The 14,705-nt window shown below is 41.0% G+C and overlaps 1 protein-coding gene across 8 annotated transcripts in view; it reads right to left on the reverse strand.

Moving 5' to 3' along the window:
- Positions 1 to 3,164: 3,164 nt before the first annotated feature.
- BNC1 (basonuclin 1) overlaps positions 3,165 to 14,705 on the reverse strand; it is a 100,049-nt gene continuing 88,508 nt past the window's right edge. For all 8 annotated transcript variants that reach the window (XM_033920586.1, XM_033920588.1, XM_033920585.1 and 5 more), the window contains one exon: positions 3,165 to 5,011. In XM_033920586.1, the coding sequence (XP_033776477.1) occupies positions 4,339 to 5,011 (673 nt within the window). In that variant the 3' untranslated portion in view covers positions 3,165 to 4,338. The remainder of the gene's footprint in view (positions 5,012 to 14,705) is intronic.

The raw sequence follows: 14,705 nt of genomic DNA on the forward strand, positions 1-14,705 counted from the left end.
CATTGGTGAAACTTAAGGCTGTGAGAGGACTGGTGCATTTGTGCTTGTGTATGACCTATTTGGCAGCGGTCTGGTACAGGGTTATGCTCGTGGCATCCATGGGATTTATATTTTCTCTTTTTCTCCCCATACTGCTGCAAGCAAACATCCATCATAGTAGCATGTTCAAAAAGAACAAACTTCATATGAAGTCTTAAGATATTGACCTGCCCAGTAAGACATAATGAGAATTCCGAAAAGGGCTTCAATTAGGCATTATAATGACACAAGCACCTGGGCAGCCAATTTTTCCCGTAGCATTTGATGTTTGAACGCTTTAGTGGAACTGGGGGGCAGCAGGATGCTGAGGTTCTGGGAGCCATGGTGCATCAAGGACACAGTTCACATACAAGTAACATTAACATCCACATACCCAGTAATGAGACAACAAGAGCAGTCTGGATTTAGATTTAATTAATTGACTTTTTCAAATCCAAGCTCAGGGAGAGTCACATGTACATACTATGGTATTTGGTAGATTTGGGTCCACCTCAAGTTATTATTTGGACTGAGCAGCCCACCTTGGTCCAGACTGAGGCTGCATGTTCTCGTGCTATGGGGCTCATTTTCAAAAAAACATAGATATCCAAAAGACAGCATAAACCAGCACTTAGAAATCCTACTAGTCATAATGTCCAAATGGGCATTCTCAAAAGACTTTCTAGATGTCTTTCTGGTCTCTTTGTCTCCGGTGTGTCTAAACCTTAAGGGGGCATGTTAAGAGGCATGTTTAGGGGGTTTTGGACTCAGACACTCAGCAGTGATAATCAAACCTTTTAAAAAAACTTTCAGGGTTTTTTTTTTTTAGACGTTTGGAGCTAGACCTGTTTTAAGCTGTATTCGTGTAGTTTTTCAATGATGAGTGGAGAGCTCCACCTTCCCCATGACCAAAAAAATTTCAATGAACTCAATCAAAAGTGAAACAAATGATGATTTTTGCTTATGATCATGAAAGTATCATCATCACAGACAAAGATCCATGTGGAAGAAGTGGGTGGGCAATGAAGGATTTTCAGGATTTCCCCAATGAATATGCATGAGATCTATTTGAATACAACGGAGGCCGTGCATGCAAATAGATGTCATGCATATTCATTGGGGGAAATCCTGAAAACATAACTGGATTGCGGTCTTCATTCCCCACCCCTGTCATACAAACACATACAAAACCACTGTTTTATAAGACTAGTAAAATGATTTTTAACCATTTTTTATACCATATGGAAAAATTTACACTGTAGGGAATGTTTAAGAATAAGTGGCAGAAACATTGCGTTATCCTTGTAGTGCTCTACCCTCTAAACACCAAAGTAAACTGGAGGCCCCTTTTACGAAGCTACAGTAGCAAGTCCCACAAGGCAAATTTGACACAGTCCATTTGGTTCCTATGGGCTGCGTCATATTTACCACGCCAGGATTCACTACCATGGCTTTGTAAAAGGGGCCCTCAGTCTCCACTTTTTCCGCTGCGACACACTAAACTCGGAGCCGTGTCTACAGGGCCTCTGAGCATGTGTGGACATCGACCGGTGACATCACATGCATGTGCGTGATGTCATCATATTGATGTTCACACATGCTCAGAGGCCAAGTAGATGCGGTCCTGAGCTCGGGGGCCTTCCAAAACCCAAACGTCCGGGTTTTGGAAATCCCTCCATCACTTGGGGGGGGGGGGGGGGAGTAGAGAGGAGGAAAGGAGCCAGTGCTGGCAGTGCCTACTCACCTTTTTGTGGCATACCTGCAATCTCGCTGCAGCACACCGACTGTATCGCGGCACACAATTTGCGATACAATGCTATACATAAACAGATCAAGCAAAACTGAAAATTCTGTGGTTATCTCCCAATAGAAATGACAGAAAATCAAATATCACTTCAATATATACAAATTGTTCTGTTGAAATCGTGCTTACATACCAGAAATAACCAACAGATTTTTTTAAAAAATGTACTATTGTATCAAAAATACGAGGATGGTTTGAAATGTTTGAAAAGAAAATCAAGTTAAACAACATAGGCTCCACTGACGGCTCTACACTTAGGGCTTCTTTTACTAGGCTGCGGTAGCGTTTTTAGCATGCGCTGCAGATTAGCTCCCGCTAACCCCCCCGCGCTACGCGGAAAAACTAACGCCAGCTCAATGGAGGTGTTAGCATCTAGTGCGTGGGGCATTGTAGCAAGCACTAAGCGAGCGCTAAAACCGTTAGCGCAGCTTAGTAAAAGGAGCCTTTAGTCCAGCGTGTTTCCAGTTTTTTCGTATTGTAGGAAAAATAGCTGACAAAAAAAATTGTGAAACGCGCTGGACTAACCCCCCTCTTTTACTAAGGGTGCGCGATAAATATTAGCGCGTGCTAATCACACGCTAAACGCTAACGCGTGCGCATCATCCTATGGACACGTTAGCGGTGAGCGCATGCGTTGATTTGGCGCACGCTAAAACGTTTAGCGCACCTTAGCAAACGAAGGCCTGAGTGTAGAGCCCCTGATGGAGGCTAAGGGCTCCTTTTATCAAGCGGAATGCCGCGCGTTAAACCGCCTGCCGCACTAGTCACCAACGCCTCCATTGACGAGGCGTTACTTTTTTGGCTTGCCGCGGGGGTTAGCGCGTGATGAAATGTCCAACGCGTTAACCCCGCTAGCGCACCTAATAAAAGGAGCCCTAAGTTGTTTAACTTGATTTTTTTACCAAGCTTTTTGAACCACCCTCGTGTATATATATGTATTGTATATGATATGCATACATATAGAAACATAGAAACTGACGGCAGAAAAGGGCCACGGCCCATCTAGTCTGCCCACACCAATGACCCACCCCCTAACTCCCTCCGTGAAGAGATCCGACATGCCAATCCCATTTTTTCTTAAAATCTGGCACGCTGCTGGCCTCAGTTACCTGTAGTGGAAGATTATTCCAGCGATCAACCACCCTTTCGGTGAAGAAATATTTTCTGGTGTCGCCATGAAATTTCCCACCCCTGAGTTTCAACGGATGCCCTCTTGTTGCCGACAAAATTCAAAATGACAATTAAATTGTTTGTTTTCTTTTAAATAAAAATGCAGAGCTCTCGATGAATACTGCAAATGTGAAGGGGGTCCATCAGCCTAATTACCATAAAGGAACGAAGATCTGGTATAAAATTTTTTTTAATCTTTTATGCTTCTTTCCTTTTAACAAAGATTGTAACAGATAGGACAAAATTACAAAATCTGAAATAAACAAACCTGTTTTTAAAAGATACACATTTGTAAAATATTACTACTAGGTGCACTCAACAGAAACACTATGGGCTCCTTTTACAAAGGCTCGCTAACGATTTAACGCGCGTTAACAGCGCCCGCTAAACCGCCAGAGGCGTTAGCCGCTACCGCCTCCCTCTTGAGCAGGCGGTCGTTTTTAAGCCAGCGCGGGGGTGAGCGTGTGATGAAAAGTCGCGCGCGTTTACCCCGCTAGCGCGCCTTTGTAAAAGGAGCCCTATACTTAAGAAAGGATTGTCCGTGCACTCTGTAATATGTTTCATAATGCAAATCTGAAATGCCATACCTGAAATATTCAAATAGAAAATATGGTTACAAAAAAGTGCATAAAAATGCAGGGTGAAGTTGTTTTTGTTTAAAAAAAAAAAAAAATCTCCCTCCCCAATCGTTAAATGGTTCAGAAGCTCATGAGGCCAGGGGCTATTTTGTGCCTCTGTTATACTAAATCTCACCCACATGCTTAGGCAGTGACCGAAGCAAAAGAAAGGATAACATTGGGACCTGAGCCGTCTACTCAGCCTCCCCTACTGCCTGGCTTATCCTTACTCTGATCGTGAAAGACCCCTGAACTGCTGTCCCTTCTCTTATCCATCACTAGCTGTGATCTTGGATGAAAACAATTTGTTACGTGACCAATTCAGCAGCTTCGGGGTTCACTTTTAGAACATTTCACTCAGGCTACAGGTTCCCAAATCCATACGCGTTAGCTTGTGACATTTGTTACCCTTAATACTGCAGACAAGCCTCAGACACTCTTTCAAGAGGTGAAATGACAAGACACTACAAAGTTTTCTCTCCCTATCTCCAGCAGGATTTCTGTCCAGCATATAAACACAATTCAGTTTTCAATTCAAGGGTATGCCATGGGCTTTTGTAACAAATTTCTTCTGTAGCTAGCAAATTTTAGTTAAATTCTTGATATTGTTTCAGTTAGTGGTTTGAAATAGATTGAAATTCGATAGTCCATGAAAAGAAGGCGACTCTTTTTGTCCTTATTGGCATCAAAGTATAGTTTTATTAAATTTTTCGACTGTCCCGCCCTATGTTATTGCAAGTTAGTAGGCGAGATGGTCAAGCTTTTGTGCAAATTGGGATTCTGACTATGCCTGTTTCGACTGCGAACAGAGGAGAACATGGTGCTACAGCCTGGAACCTTACATCTGTGGAGTTGACGAAGGTGTACAGTTTTATAATGGGCCCGGAAAGTTCCCTTGTTACTGTAATGTTTTTGGCAAATGTGACAAACTATTGGAAAGCCAGAAGGCAAAACGGAAAATCTTGGGCCGCTTCTCTCCATCAGATTGCAACTTTGGTATGACTCTTCCCTTGATCCTTCAGAGCTCTCATCACTGTCATCCAACAACATGTTACCATCTTCGCTTCCGCCATCTGAATCCCAGGAAGAATGAACACTGCTCCCAGACTTAACACTTGAAGTGGTGCTTAAATCCAGCACAGCACTGTCATTCACAGGATCACACCCCATGCTTTCCACATAGGGCTCTCTGAACTTGTTCATAGGATAAACCAAGCTACCTGTTTTGTTCATCCCCTTGAAGATCACAGATGTCTGTCCTGCATGGTGCGGTAAGGGTATATCTCGATAAACTTCTTTAGTCATGTCTTTCAAAAGATGGACTGTACTGAAATGACTGGCTTGGAATTCCGAGTTAGCTTTCGTCAAAAGTTTCTGATGGAGATTCATATTGGAGCTATGCCTGAAGAATGCATGAAACAGAAAGACAGGCTTACCAGATTGCACTTTTTAACTACAAGATTTTATTTTTAATTGTTGACATGGGCAGGGCTGAAGCAGATTCAGATCTTACTGTCCAGTTTTCATTACTATCACTGGCTTTTACAAAGCTGTGGTAGAAACATCTACCGCGGCTTTGTAAAAGGAGCCCTATGTTACCAACAAAAGGCTCAGTTTTCACAATAACCACACCAAGGAGTCCTTTTATTAAGGCGTGCTAACTGATTTAGTGCATGCTAAATGCTAAGGCACCCATAGAATATAATAAGACGTCTTAGCATTTAGGCCCAAATTCTGTAACCGACACCTAGTGTTAGGCACCTATTTTGGAGACGCCTATCTAAATTGATTAACAAGCTCAATTAAGCTTTTTTTAAATCAACAATAATTGAAACTTAGGCGCCTATCAAGAAAGAGCGATTCTGTAATAAGGCACCGCTAAAAATTTAGGCGGCCTTCAAAAAAATAGGCGCTATGCACGTTAGGTGTGGGCGTGGCTACGTGTTAGGCGCCTTATTGCAGAATCACTGCTCTTAAGCGTGCTTTTAGTTGTGCCTAGAACTGGCCTATTTATTGGGAGCCTCCAAAATAGGTGCCGCTCAGCACGATTCATTAAAGAGCACCCAATTTTACTTGAATCGCGCTGAACAGGGCCTATTTCGGTGCCTACCTTTTGGACGCTTCTTATAGAGTTTGCCCTTTAGTGCGTGCTAATCTTTAGCGTGTGCTAAATCAAATAGTGCGCCTTAATAAAAGTACCCCCAAATTATCAAGCAATTTTGCACATCTATTTTTTGGGTTTTGATTAAATGTTAGGGATGCGATTTTACTCGAAATGAAACAGAATGACATTTCCTGTTCCATTTACGTTCATTTTTATAACAAAATTAAAAACAAAAATAAATAAATTTTATTCCTCTGACCATGCAATATTTTGCACAGTAGCACCACAAGGTCAGCATCATTTTTATTTAAAAGGTTATTCCCCGCAGTATAACATAATAAAATCAAAACATACAATGACATGAAATAAACAAAGCAATAATAAGAAAGCAGAGTAAGATTCAATGATAATCTTGATCAAACAAAATTGATTTTGCTTGTTTTCTAAATTGCAAAACACCTAGTAATTTTCTAACTTCAGCAGGTAATGCATTCCACACAGAAGCTACCTGCATCGATTAATCAAATAAGCAATAGATTTAAAAGACTGGATTTTAAGTAGCAATTGGTCCTCAGAACTTAACAAACGTAGAGGATGGCGTCTCTGAAATACAGATACCAGAGTAACAGGTCTACTATCCCTCAACAGTTTGAAAATAAGATGCAATACTTTGAACTCAATGAGAGTTGGAACTGGTAGCCAATGCAAATTACGCAAAACAGGCGTGATATGTTCCGATTTTGATGTATTTGCAATTAGCCATGCAGCAGCATTCTGTGCCAACTGTAATGCCTGAATTACATATTCAGGCAAATCAAGATAAAGAGAATTACAGTAATCAAACACAGCAGTCAATATAGCAGCAATAACAGAGCAAAAATTGACAACAGAAAGGTGATCCTTCAACCTTTTCAACAGGCGCAACTTGAAAAATGCCTTCGACAGAACAACCTTGCCCTTTAGTCTTGTGGGCTTTCTTCTGGCTCCCACCTCCCTGCATTTTGGTTCAGAGCATGTGGTACTTCTCCCTTGGAAAGCGGACCCTTTTAAACCCAACCTCTCAATCACCTTTTGAAAAACTCCTTTACACCCAACTTCTCAACTTCTGCAGTTTATTCCCCAACATAGCTCCACCTCTACAATAAACCCATTCTTCAGAAACTCCATACTCGTCTCTCTGCAATACTATCAGCAACTGTGAATATCCAGTTCAAATATTCTTGCCCTGGGGCAGAGACTCTTCTGGTTGCAGTTTCTGTATGCAGTATGTAAACTGTTCATACTTTAAATTTTATACTATCGAACTGGTAAAGTCAGGAGAAACTGGGGAAAGGACCCAGGAGGACTTAAGGAGTTGCTATTCAAAGCAATTTAAATGCCCCAGCCACTTAAATTGCTTTTCAGGGCTAATCAGATACGAGAGTTAATCAAAAGGTTTCTGCGGGAAATGGTTGGGGGCGGGATAAGTGGTAAGAGGGCATGTCATAGAATGTCATGTGACTAGTCAGCCAGGCAACAAGTGATGTAATTTGCTTTTGAGATATTTAATAAACAGTGTTAAAAAAATTAAAGTGTTGAAACTTTTTGAAGATTCCTCAGCACTTAACTATATAAGTTCCTTGACCACCAACTCAAAACTGGCTGTTTTGGGGTGGAGTCGGCACTTGGCCTTTTAAGTGCTAGTATTCAGCCCTTTTGGCCAAGGTAACCGCTAAATGGACTGTGTAAAAGTCTGCTCTATCTTTATGTGGTTTGCCATAGTTGGCATTGAATTTCTGGAGATAATGCCGCTGACTGAATAATCAGGCCTGAAATTTTTTAATAAGTGTTCCTATTGTTTCCTCCGTAAGATTTCATTGAGTTGATATTCAGCCTGTGGCAGACAGTTTTTTAAAAATTGCTGACCAGTGGGTAGATGCGGGCCCTGATATTCGGTGCTGAGCCACATCTGGTCTTCAGTGAGAACTAGAAGACCATATGGCTCCAGAAAAAGGAGACTAACGGACCGAGGCTATCCTGAGAAATGTATTACTACGTCCTATAAAAGGGCTCTACACAATCATAGAGAACATCTATTACAGTATGCTTCATCTACATCAGAGCAGGATCAACTAGTTTGTGTATTACGTTACTCACAACAGGCGGGACGCTTTGCAAATGTCATTAAAAAACACTGGAATTGTTTATCTATACATTCATGTTTTAAAGAGAGGAAGGTTTTGACTGCATATTCCAGGAATAGAAATCTACTAGAAACCATCTGTCCTACCAGTACTTGTGCAGTCTATCCTACCATCACTTCACTTGGTGAGGGTAGACTCGGACACTCACAATGTGGGCATTGTACTATATGCCCTATATCGTTAAACTGTGATAATTTCATTAATCCGGTGGATCAGAGAATGTATCAACTAAAGACTTCTACTTCTTGCAAATCTAAGGGGGTTATCTATGCAATCCAGTGTCCTTGTCAAAAACTCTATATAGGACAAACGTCCCGATTGTTCAAAACAAGAATAATTGAGCATAGATCTTGCCTAAATAATAAGAAACTAGAAGCTCCGATGGTGCAACATTGCCTAGATACCAATCATTCCTTTATGGATATGCGATGCTGGGTTATTGAACAACTGGTCCCATCCAGCAAAGGGGGTGATTTTAAGACACTGTTACGACAGCGGGAACAAAAATGGGTGTTCAGATTAAAATCTACAATCCCCACAGGGTTAAATGCCAAAATTGAATGGCGCGCCTTTTTTTGAACTTGCTCCGCCCCCTTTAACTTGATTGGTTAACTCTGAGTTTATACCTTCTTTTTAAACCCTGCCCACAACGCCGAGCCGCCATTCTTTTTCATAGAATCTATAGAGCAACGTTTTGTGTCACATGTAAGTAACGAGATGTTATTCCTTCTTGTAATAATATAGAGATGAATGGTATTATACCTACATGTTCATTTGATCTTCAGTTCTAGAGACTTCCCCTGATGCAGCGACAGCGAAACAGGGCCTGTCGGGGGTCTTAATGGACGAAGATTACTGTGACATTTCTATATAATCCAACTGGATTCTTGTCTCACCTGGAGAATTGAGACGTTAAGAGATAAGTTTTTTCTTACTACTAGTTCTTTTTTGATTTCGATTAACAGTTATTAAACTAGTAGCATGTAGTGGAGTTTTTCTGACCCGGGATGTTTTCTCCTATGCTGCTTTAAGTTGTATACGGCAGACATAGAGACCTCTTGATGAGGAAACTGAGGTCTTTTCTCCAAATAACTACATTGTCTTATCTCTAGACTATTCTTCTCCATAGTAGTGAGCATTTATTGGAATACTTTTTGGTGTGTGTCTTATTTATATTCCATTTGCTATTATATATTTTTTTGTCAAAACTTTGGCAAGTATTAATTCAATGGCTACTGGCTGGCAAACTGGTCTAGGATTTACTGAAAATGAATGGCAAACTACTTTACAAGCACCTAGTCTTTTTTCAGGAGACTCTGTTACACCTAATATCTCCTTATGGGACAATCTATTTAATCTCCAGAAAGGACTGATTAAACAAGAACTGCATAGTGCCTCCTTAGTTGATTATTGCAAGAGGGAAATAATACCTAGAGGATTAAGAATGCAGAAAGCTCCCCGATTATATAATGAAGATGAAAATTTCGTATCACAATGGAACAGGATTTTAAACCGTTGTTCCTTGGATTTAATGGTTCTGATCATTCGCACTGCTCAAGTTAAGATAAGTGAAGAGAAAAATAAGATCGATTCATTAATAACTAACATGCAATCTGAAGTAGACTTTGAGGTACAAAAATCTTTAATTGACTCTAAATTAGATAAAGTAAAAGCGGATCTAAAATTACAGAAAATTAAAAAATTTAAGCGAGACGAAAGGGATTACTCAGAGGGTTACGTTTATGGATGGATGAGAACTACTGCAGAAGGACTAGAAGATTCCACTAAAACCCAGGTACGCTTTCATCTTTCTTCTAATTCCTCTTCATCCAGTGATGGTGGTCATTTTTTAGGGAGAGGACAACAGGGCAAGCGCAGAGGTCAAAGAAGAACAAGAGGTCGATACTTAAGCGGTACTCGTCCCAACACGAGATCCCAACAATAGAACAATCTGTAGTGGTGAATCTGTCCAGTTATACTCTTTCTCCTGATGAATATAATATTCTATCAAAAGGTTTAACCTTTGTCCCTGAATCGAAATCTGACCCTTTCCAATTAAGGGTAGACTTAGAAAAATTTTTCCGTAAATTACATTTGTGTCTGTATTTTGCCCAGGAACAGAATGAACACTATGATCGTTCTATAGTACGGCAAAAGTCTACGTGGGTCCCTACCGGTTTTTTTGACCCAGCTATACAACTTTATAAAGAATTGGTGATGCATGATATAGAAAGTATAGAATCGGAAAGATTTATATATATGTGGAATACCACCAAAGGAGAGCGAGGGGCTATCACTTCATTACAAATGAATAAGCAGATCATCATCAGGCGTGCAGACAAGGGAGGAGCGGTAGTTATTTTGGATCGTGAAGCTTATATAGCTGAAATATTGAGTCAACTGTCTGATAAACTAATTTATTTCCCTTTACAAGATGATCCTACAGTAGCTTTGAGGAAAGAAATATTGGATATTGCATCTCAAGGTCTGAAACAGGGGTTTATAACTCAAAATGAATTTAATTTTCTGACTCCATTACACCCTAATGTACCTTTCTTTTACGCTCTACCGAAGATTCACAAGAGCTTGTCATCTCCGCCGGGACGTCCAATAGTTTCAGCTTGTGGTTCTTTATTAGAGAGGGTAAACCAGTATATTGATTTTTTTCTGCAACCATTGGTTCCACGTATTACATCTTTCATTCAAGATACAACGCATTTTTTGAATATTCTTGCTCAGCATCAACCCACTGCAACTACTGTTCTGGTAACTTTAGATATCCAATCTTTGTATACGAATATCCCGCAAAAACGAGTATTGCAAATTATAGAGGGTTGTCTGAACTATCGTGAACGCCCCCATCAAGTACCTACTGAATTTCTAATCAAGCTATTGTCGATTTCTCTTGAGAAGAATTACTTCATGTTCCAAGACATTTTTTATCAACAATTGCATGGCACTGCCATGGGTGCTACATGTGCTCCCTCCCTGGCTAATCTTTTTATGTCTGATTTTGAAGAAAAATATGTATACAATTCTTTCTTTTTTTCCAAAGTAGCTTTGTGGTGCCGGTACATAGACGACATCTTTATCATCTGGGAGGACTCTGTGTTGGAATTGCATAAGTTTGTTACTTTTTTGAACACCTGCCTTCCCACTATTAAGTTCACGTCAACTTGTGAAAATCAAACCATCTCTTTTTTAGATGTTAGTATAGATATTAAGGACAACATTTTCCACACTTCAGTGTATCGGAAAACAACTGATCGTAACACCTTCCTAGATTTTTCCAGCTCGCATCCCCGTCACTTGAAGGAAAGTCTACCTACCTCGCAATTTTTGCGCTACAGGAGATTATGTTCAAACAAACATGAATTTAAAGTTCAAGCGCAAATTTTAAGTAGGAGACTAACGGACCGAGGCTATCCTGAGAAATGTATTACTACGTCCTATAAAAGGGCTCTACACAATCATAGAGAACATCTATTACAGTATGCTTCATCTACATCAGAGCAGGATCAACTAGTTTGTGTATTACGTTACTCACAACAGGCGGGACGCTTTGCAAATGTCATTAAAAAACACTGGAATTGTTTATCTATACATTCATGTTTTAAAGAGAGGAAGGTTTTGACTGCATATTCCAGGAATAGAAATCTACTAGAAACCATCTGTCCTACCAGTACTTGTGCAGTCTATCCTACCATCACTTCACTTGGTGAGGGTAGACTCGGACACTCACAATGTGGGCATTGTACTATATGCCCTATATCGTTAAACTGTGATAATTTCATTAATCCGGTGGATCAGAGAATGTATCAACTAAAGACTTCTACTTCTTGCGAATCTAAGGGGGTTATCTATGCAATCCAGTGTCCTTGTCAAAAACTCTATATAGGACAAACGTCCCGATTGTTCAAAACAAGAATAATTGAGCATAGATCTTGCCTAAATAATAAGAAACTAGAAGCTCCGATGGTGCAACATTGCCTAGATACCAATCATTCCTTTATGGATATGCGATGCTGGGTTATTGAACAACTGGTCCCATCCAGCAAAGGGGGTGATTTTAAGACACTGTTACGACAGCGGGAACAAAAATGGGTGTTCAGATTAAAATCTACAATCCCCACAGGGTTAAATGCCAAAATTGAATGGCGCGCCTTTTTTTGAACTTGCTCCGCCCCCTTTAACTTGATTGGTTAACTCTGAGTTTATACCTTCTTTTTAAACCCTGCCCACAACGCCGAGCCGCCATTCTTTTTCATAGAATCTATAGAGCAACGTTTTGTGTCACATGTAAGTAACGAGATGTTATTCCTTCTTGTAATAATATAGAGATGAATGGTATTATACCTACATGTTCATTTGATCTTCAGTTCTAGAGACTTCCCCTGATGCAGCGACAGCGAAACAGGGCCTGTCGGGGGTCTTAATGGACGAAGATTACTGTGACATTTCTATATAATCCAACTGGATTCTTGTCTCACCTGGAGAATTGAGACGTTAAGAGATAAGTTTTTTCTTACTACTAGTTCTTTTTTGATTTCGATTAATAGTTATTAAACTAGTAGCATGTAGTGGAGTTTTTCTGACCCGGGATGTTTTCTCCTATGCTGCTTTAAGTTGTATACGGCAGACATAGAGACCTCTTGATGAGGAAACTGAGGTCTTTTCTCCAAATAACTACATTGTCTTATCTCTAGACTATTCTTCTCCATAGTAGTGAGCATTTATTGGAATACTTTTTGGTGTGTGTCCAGAAAAAGGAGGACAGATTGAGACATCCAGGTTTTATTTCCTAAATCAGTAGTAGCTCTTTAAAAATCTGATTTTTCTAAGACTCTTTTCCTATTCTGTGTTTGTGTGCAAAGAAACTAGAAGATCAGTCCCTTAAGGTAGTGTTTCCCAAGTCAGTCCTGGAGTACTCTCTTCCCAGTCAGGTTTTCAGTATATCAAGAATGAATATGCATGAGACTGATTTGCATACACTGCCAAATATCTCTCATGCATATTCATTGCAGATATCCTGAAACCTGACTGGCAAGGGGATACTGACTTGGGAAACGCTGCCTTAAGGTGCTCTGCAAATCACTGGCAGAAGTCAGCAGTCTCCCTGGCCAAAGCACGCTGTGACAGCATCCCCTCGACAGGTGAAGCAGAGAGGCAATTCTGTCTGTTTCACTTACAATCATGACTTGGGTCCCCACCAGTCTGTCATTCGTACCACCACCCCCCTTCCCGAGGCTTTGCCCAGTCTTTCTCTGTCTGACCCTGCCACAATTCCCCTCACCTTACTGACTGCATTTGCAGAAGAAACAGCATGTTTCCTCCTCCCCTGCTGAGATTCAGACCTCTAGGTAAGCTTGAGCCTCACAGAGTATGAGGTTCAGGCTGGTCTTGTGGTTTCAAGTCTCACAAGACTGGAAACCACAAATCAATTTAAACAGAAAGCAAAAGCTGAGATCGTTTTCTCATTGGAGCTCTCTCCATATACCAGTTCTCACGTTTATTTTTTTTAAAACGTGTATAAGAGAATTACAGCGCCACTGCTTCCATATTCATACACCCAAAGCACTGGATCTGCAGGAATAATCAGCCCATTAGCAATGCCACTAGCTGTGTAGCCAAGACTCCTCAAGAAGGTAAAGTCCGCTATAGCGAAACGCTTGCAGCATAGAGTTGTTCTCTGCAGAATTGTACCTCTTCTTTCCATCAATAAAGATTTCATTTGGAAACATCCCGATTGACCCACTCGTTTCCTTTTTTTTTTAGTTCAATAAATTTTTATTGAGAGGCATAATCAGATTGAGGGGTATAATAATAATAATAAAAAGGCTAAGTCCCCTTTTGGCCTAAGCCCCTAAACACTGAAAGTAGCAGCAGGGAAATGTCCATTCTCAATGGCCTACCTCTACATTTAGCACTTTAATCACGTCTTACCTTAAAACACATCCCCAACAGAAAAAATCGCTCAAGTCCCTAACCCTAACCCTCCTTTCAGTGGGCCTTATGCGCCTGGGGCAGTCAGGTCCTAGGCCCTCCCTGGTGAAGATGGCGGGCCTGCTGGCTGGTCAGACCAGGGACTTGTGCGGCCAACCAATGTTAAGGTTAGTGTTGGGTGCGGTCTGGGGTGGGGGGTTTGCAGGGTTCGCGAGGGGGAGTAGGGGGCCGTCTTCAGCAGGAGGGCCTGGGATCCCTCCTGCCGGTATTATCAGGGGGGTGGTGGTGTCGGCAGGAGGGCTTGCTGCGATCGTGGGTTTGAATGGGGGTGTTGGCAGGAGGGCTTAGGATCCCTCCTGCCGGTTCGTGCCATTAGGGAGGATCACGATAGGAGAGGTTAGGCATCTCTCCTGCTGCAATTGTTGCAGTTGGGAGTAGGCAGGTTGCTGGGGCTGCTGAGCTGATCGCAGCCCCTATTCAGAACTTATACCTATTTTGACTTGGTCTAAGTCAAAACATATAAGTTCCGACAGGGCGATCTCCCTAGACTTTTGGTTATTCTTGCAGTACGATCAAGTCTAGGTTGGCCCACCTCCTGCCCTTTCTCCTTCTCTAAAAATGCCTCTTTTCGCTCTAGGCGTTCAGAGGCAGGCTAAAAGCCTAAGCTGGTTTTAGATATATCTAAAACCAGCTTTGATTATCGGTACTTGGACGATCTGTCTTTCTGATTGTCTGTTAGGTCACGTTTTGAACTTTTAAAAAAATTTTTTATTATGTGCCCCATCATGTATAAACAGATCACAATAAAAAATGTGTTTACAAAAATCAATATACAGGTGATACCACAAACTAACAATAACCAGTAA

Source organism: Geotrypetes seraphini, chromosome 14 (genome assembly GCF_902459505.1).
Source record: "Geotrypetes seraphini chromosome 14, aGeoSer1.1, whole genome shotgun sequence".
NCBI lineage: Eukaryota > Metazoa > Chordata > Amphibia > Gymnophiona > Dermophiidae > Geotrypetes > Geotrypetes seraphini.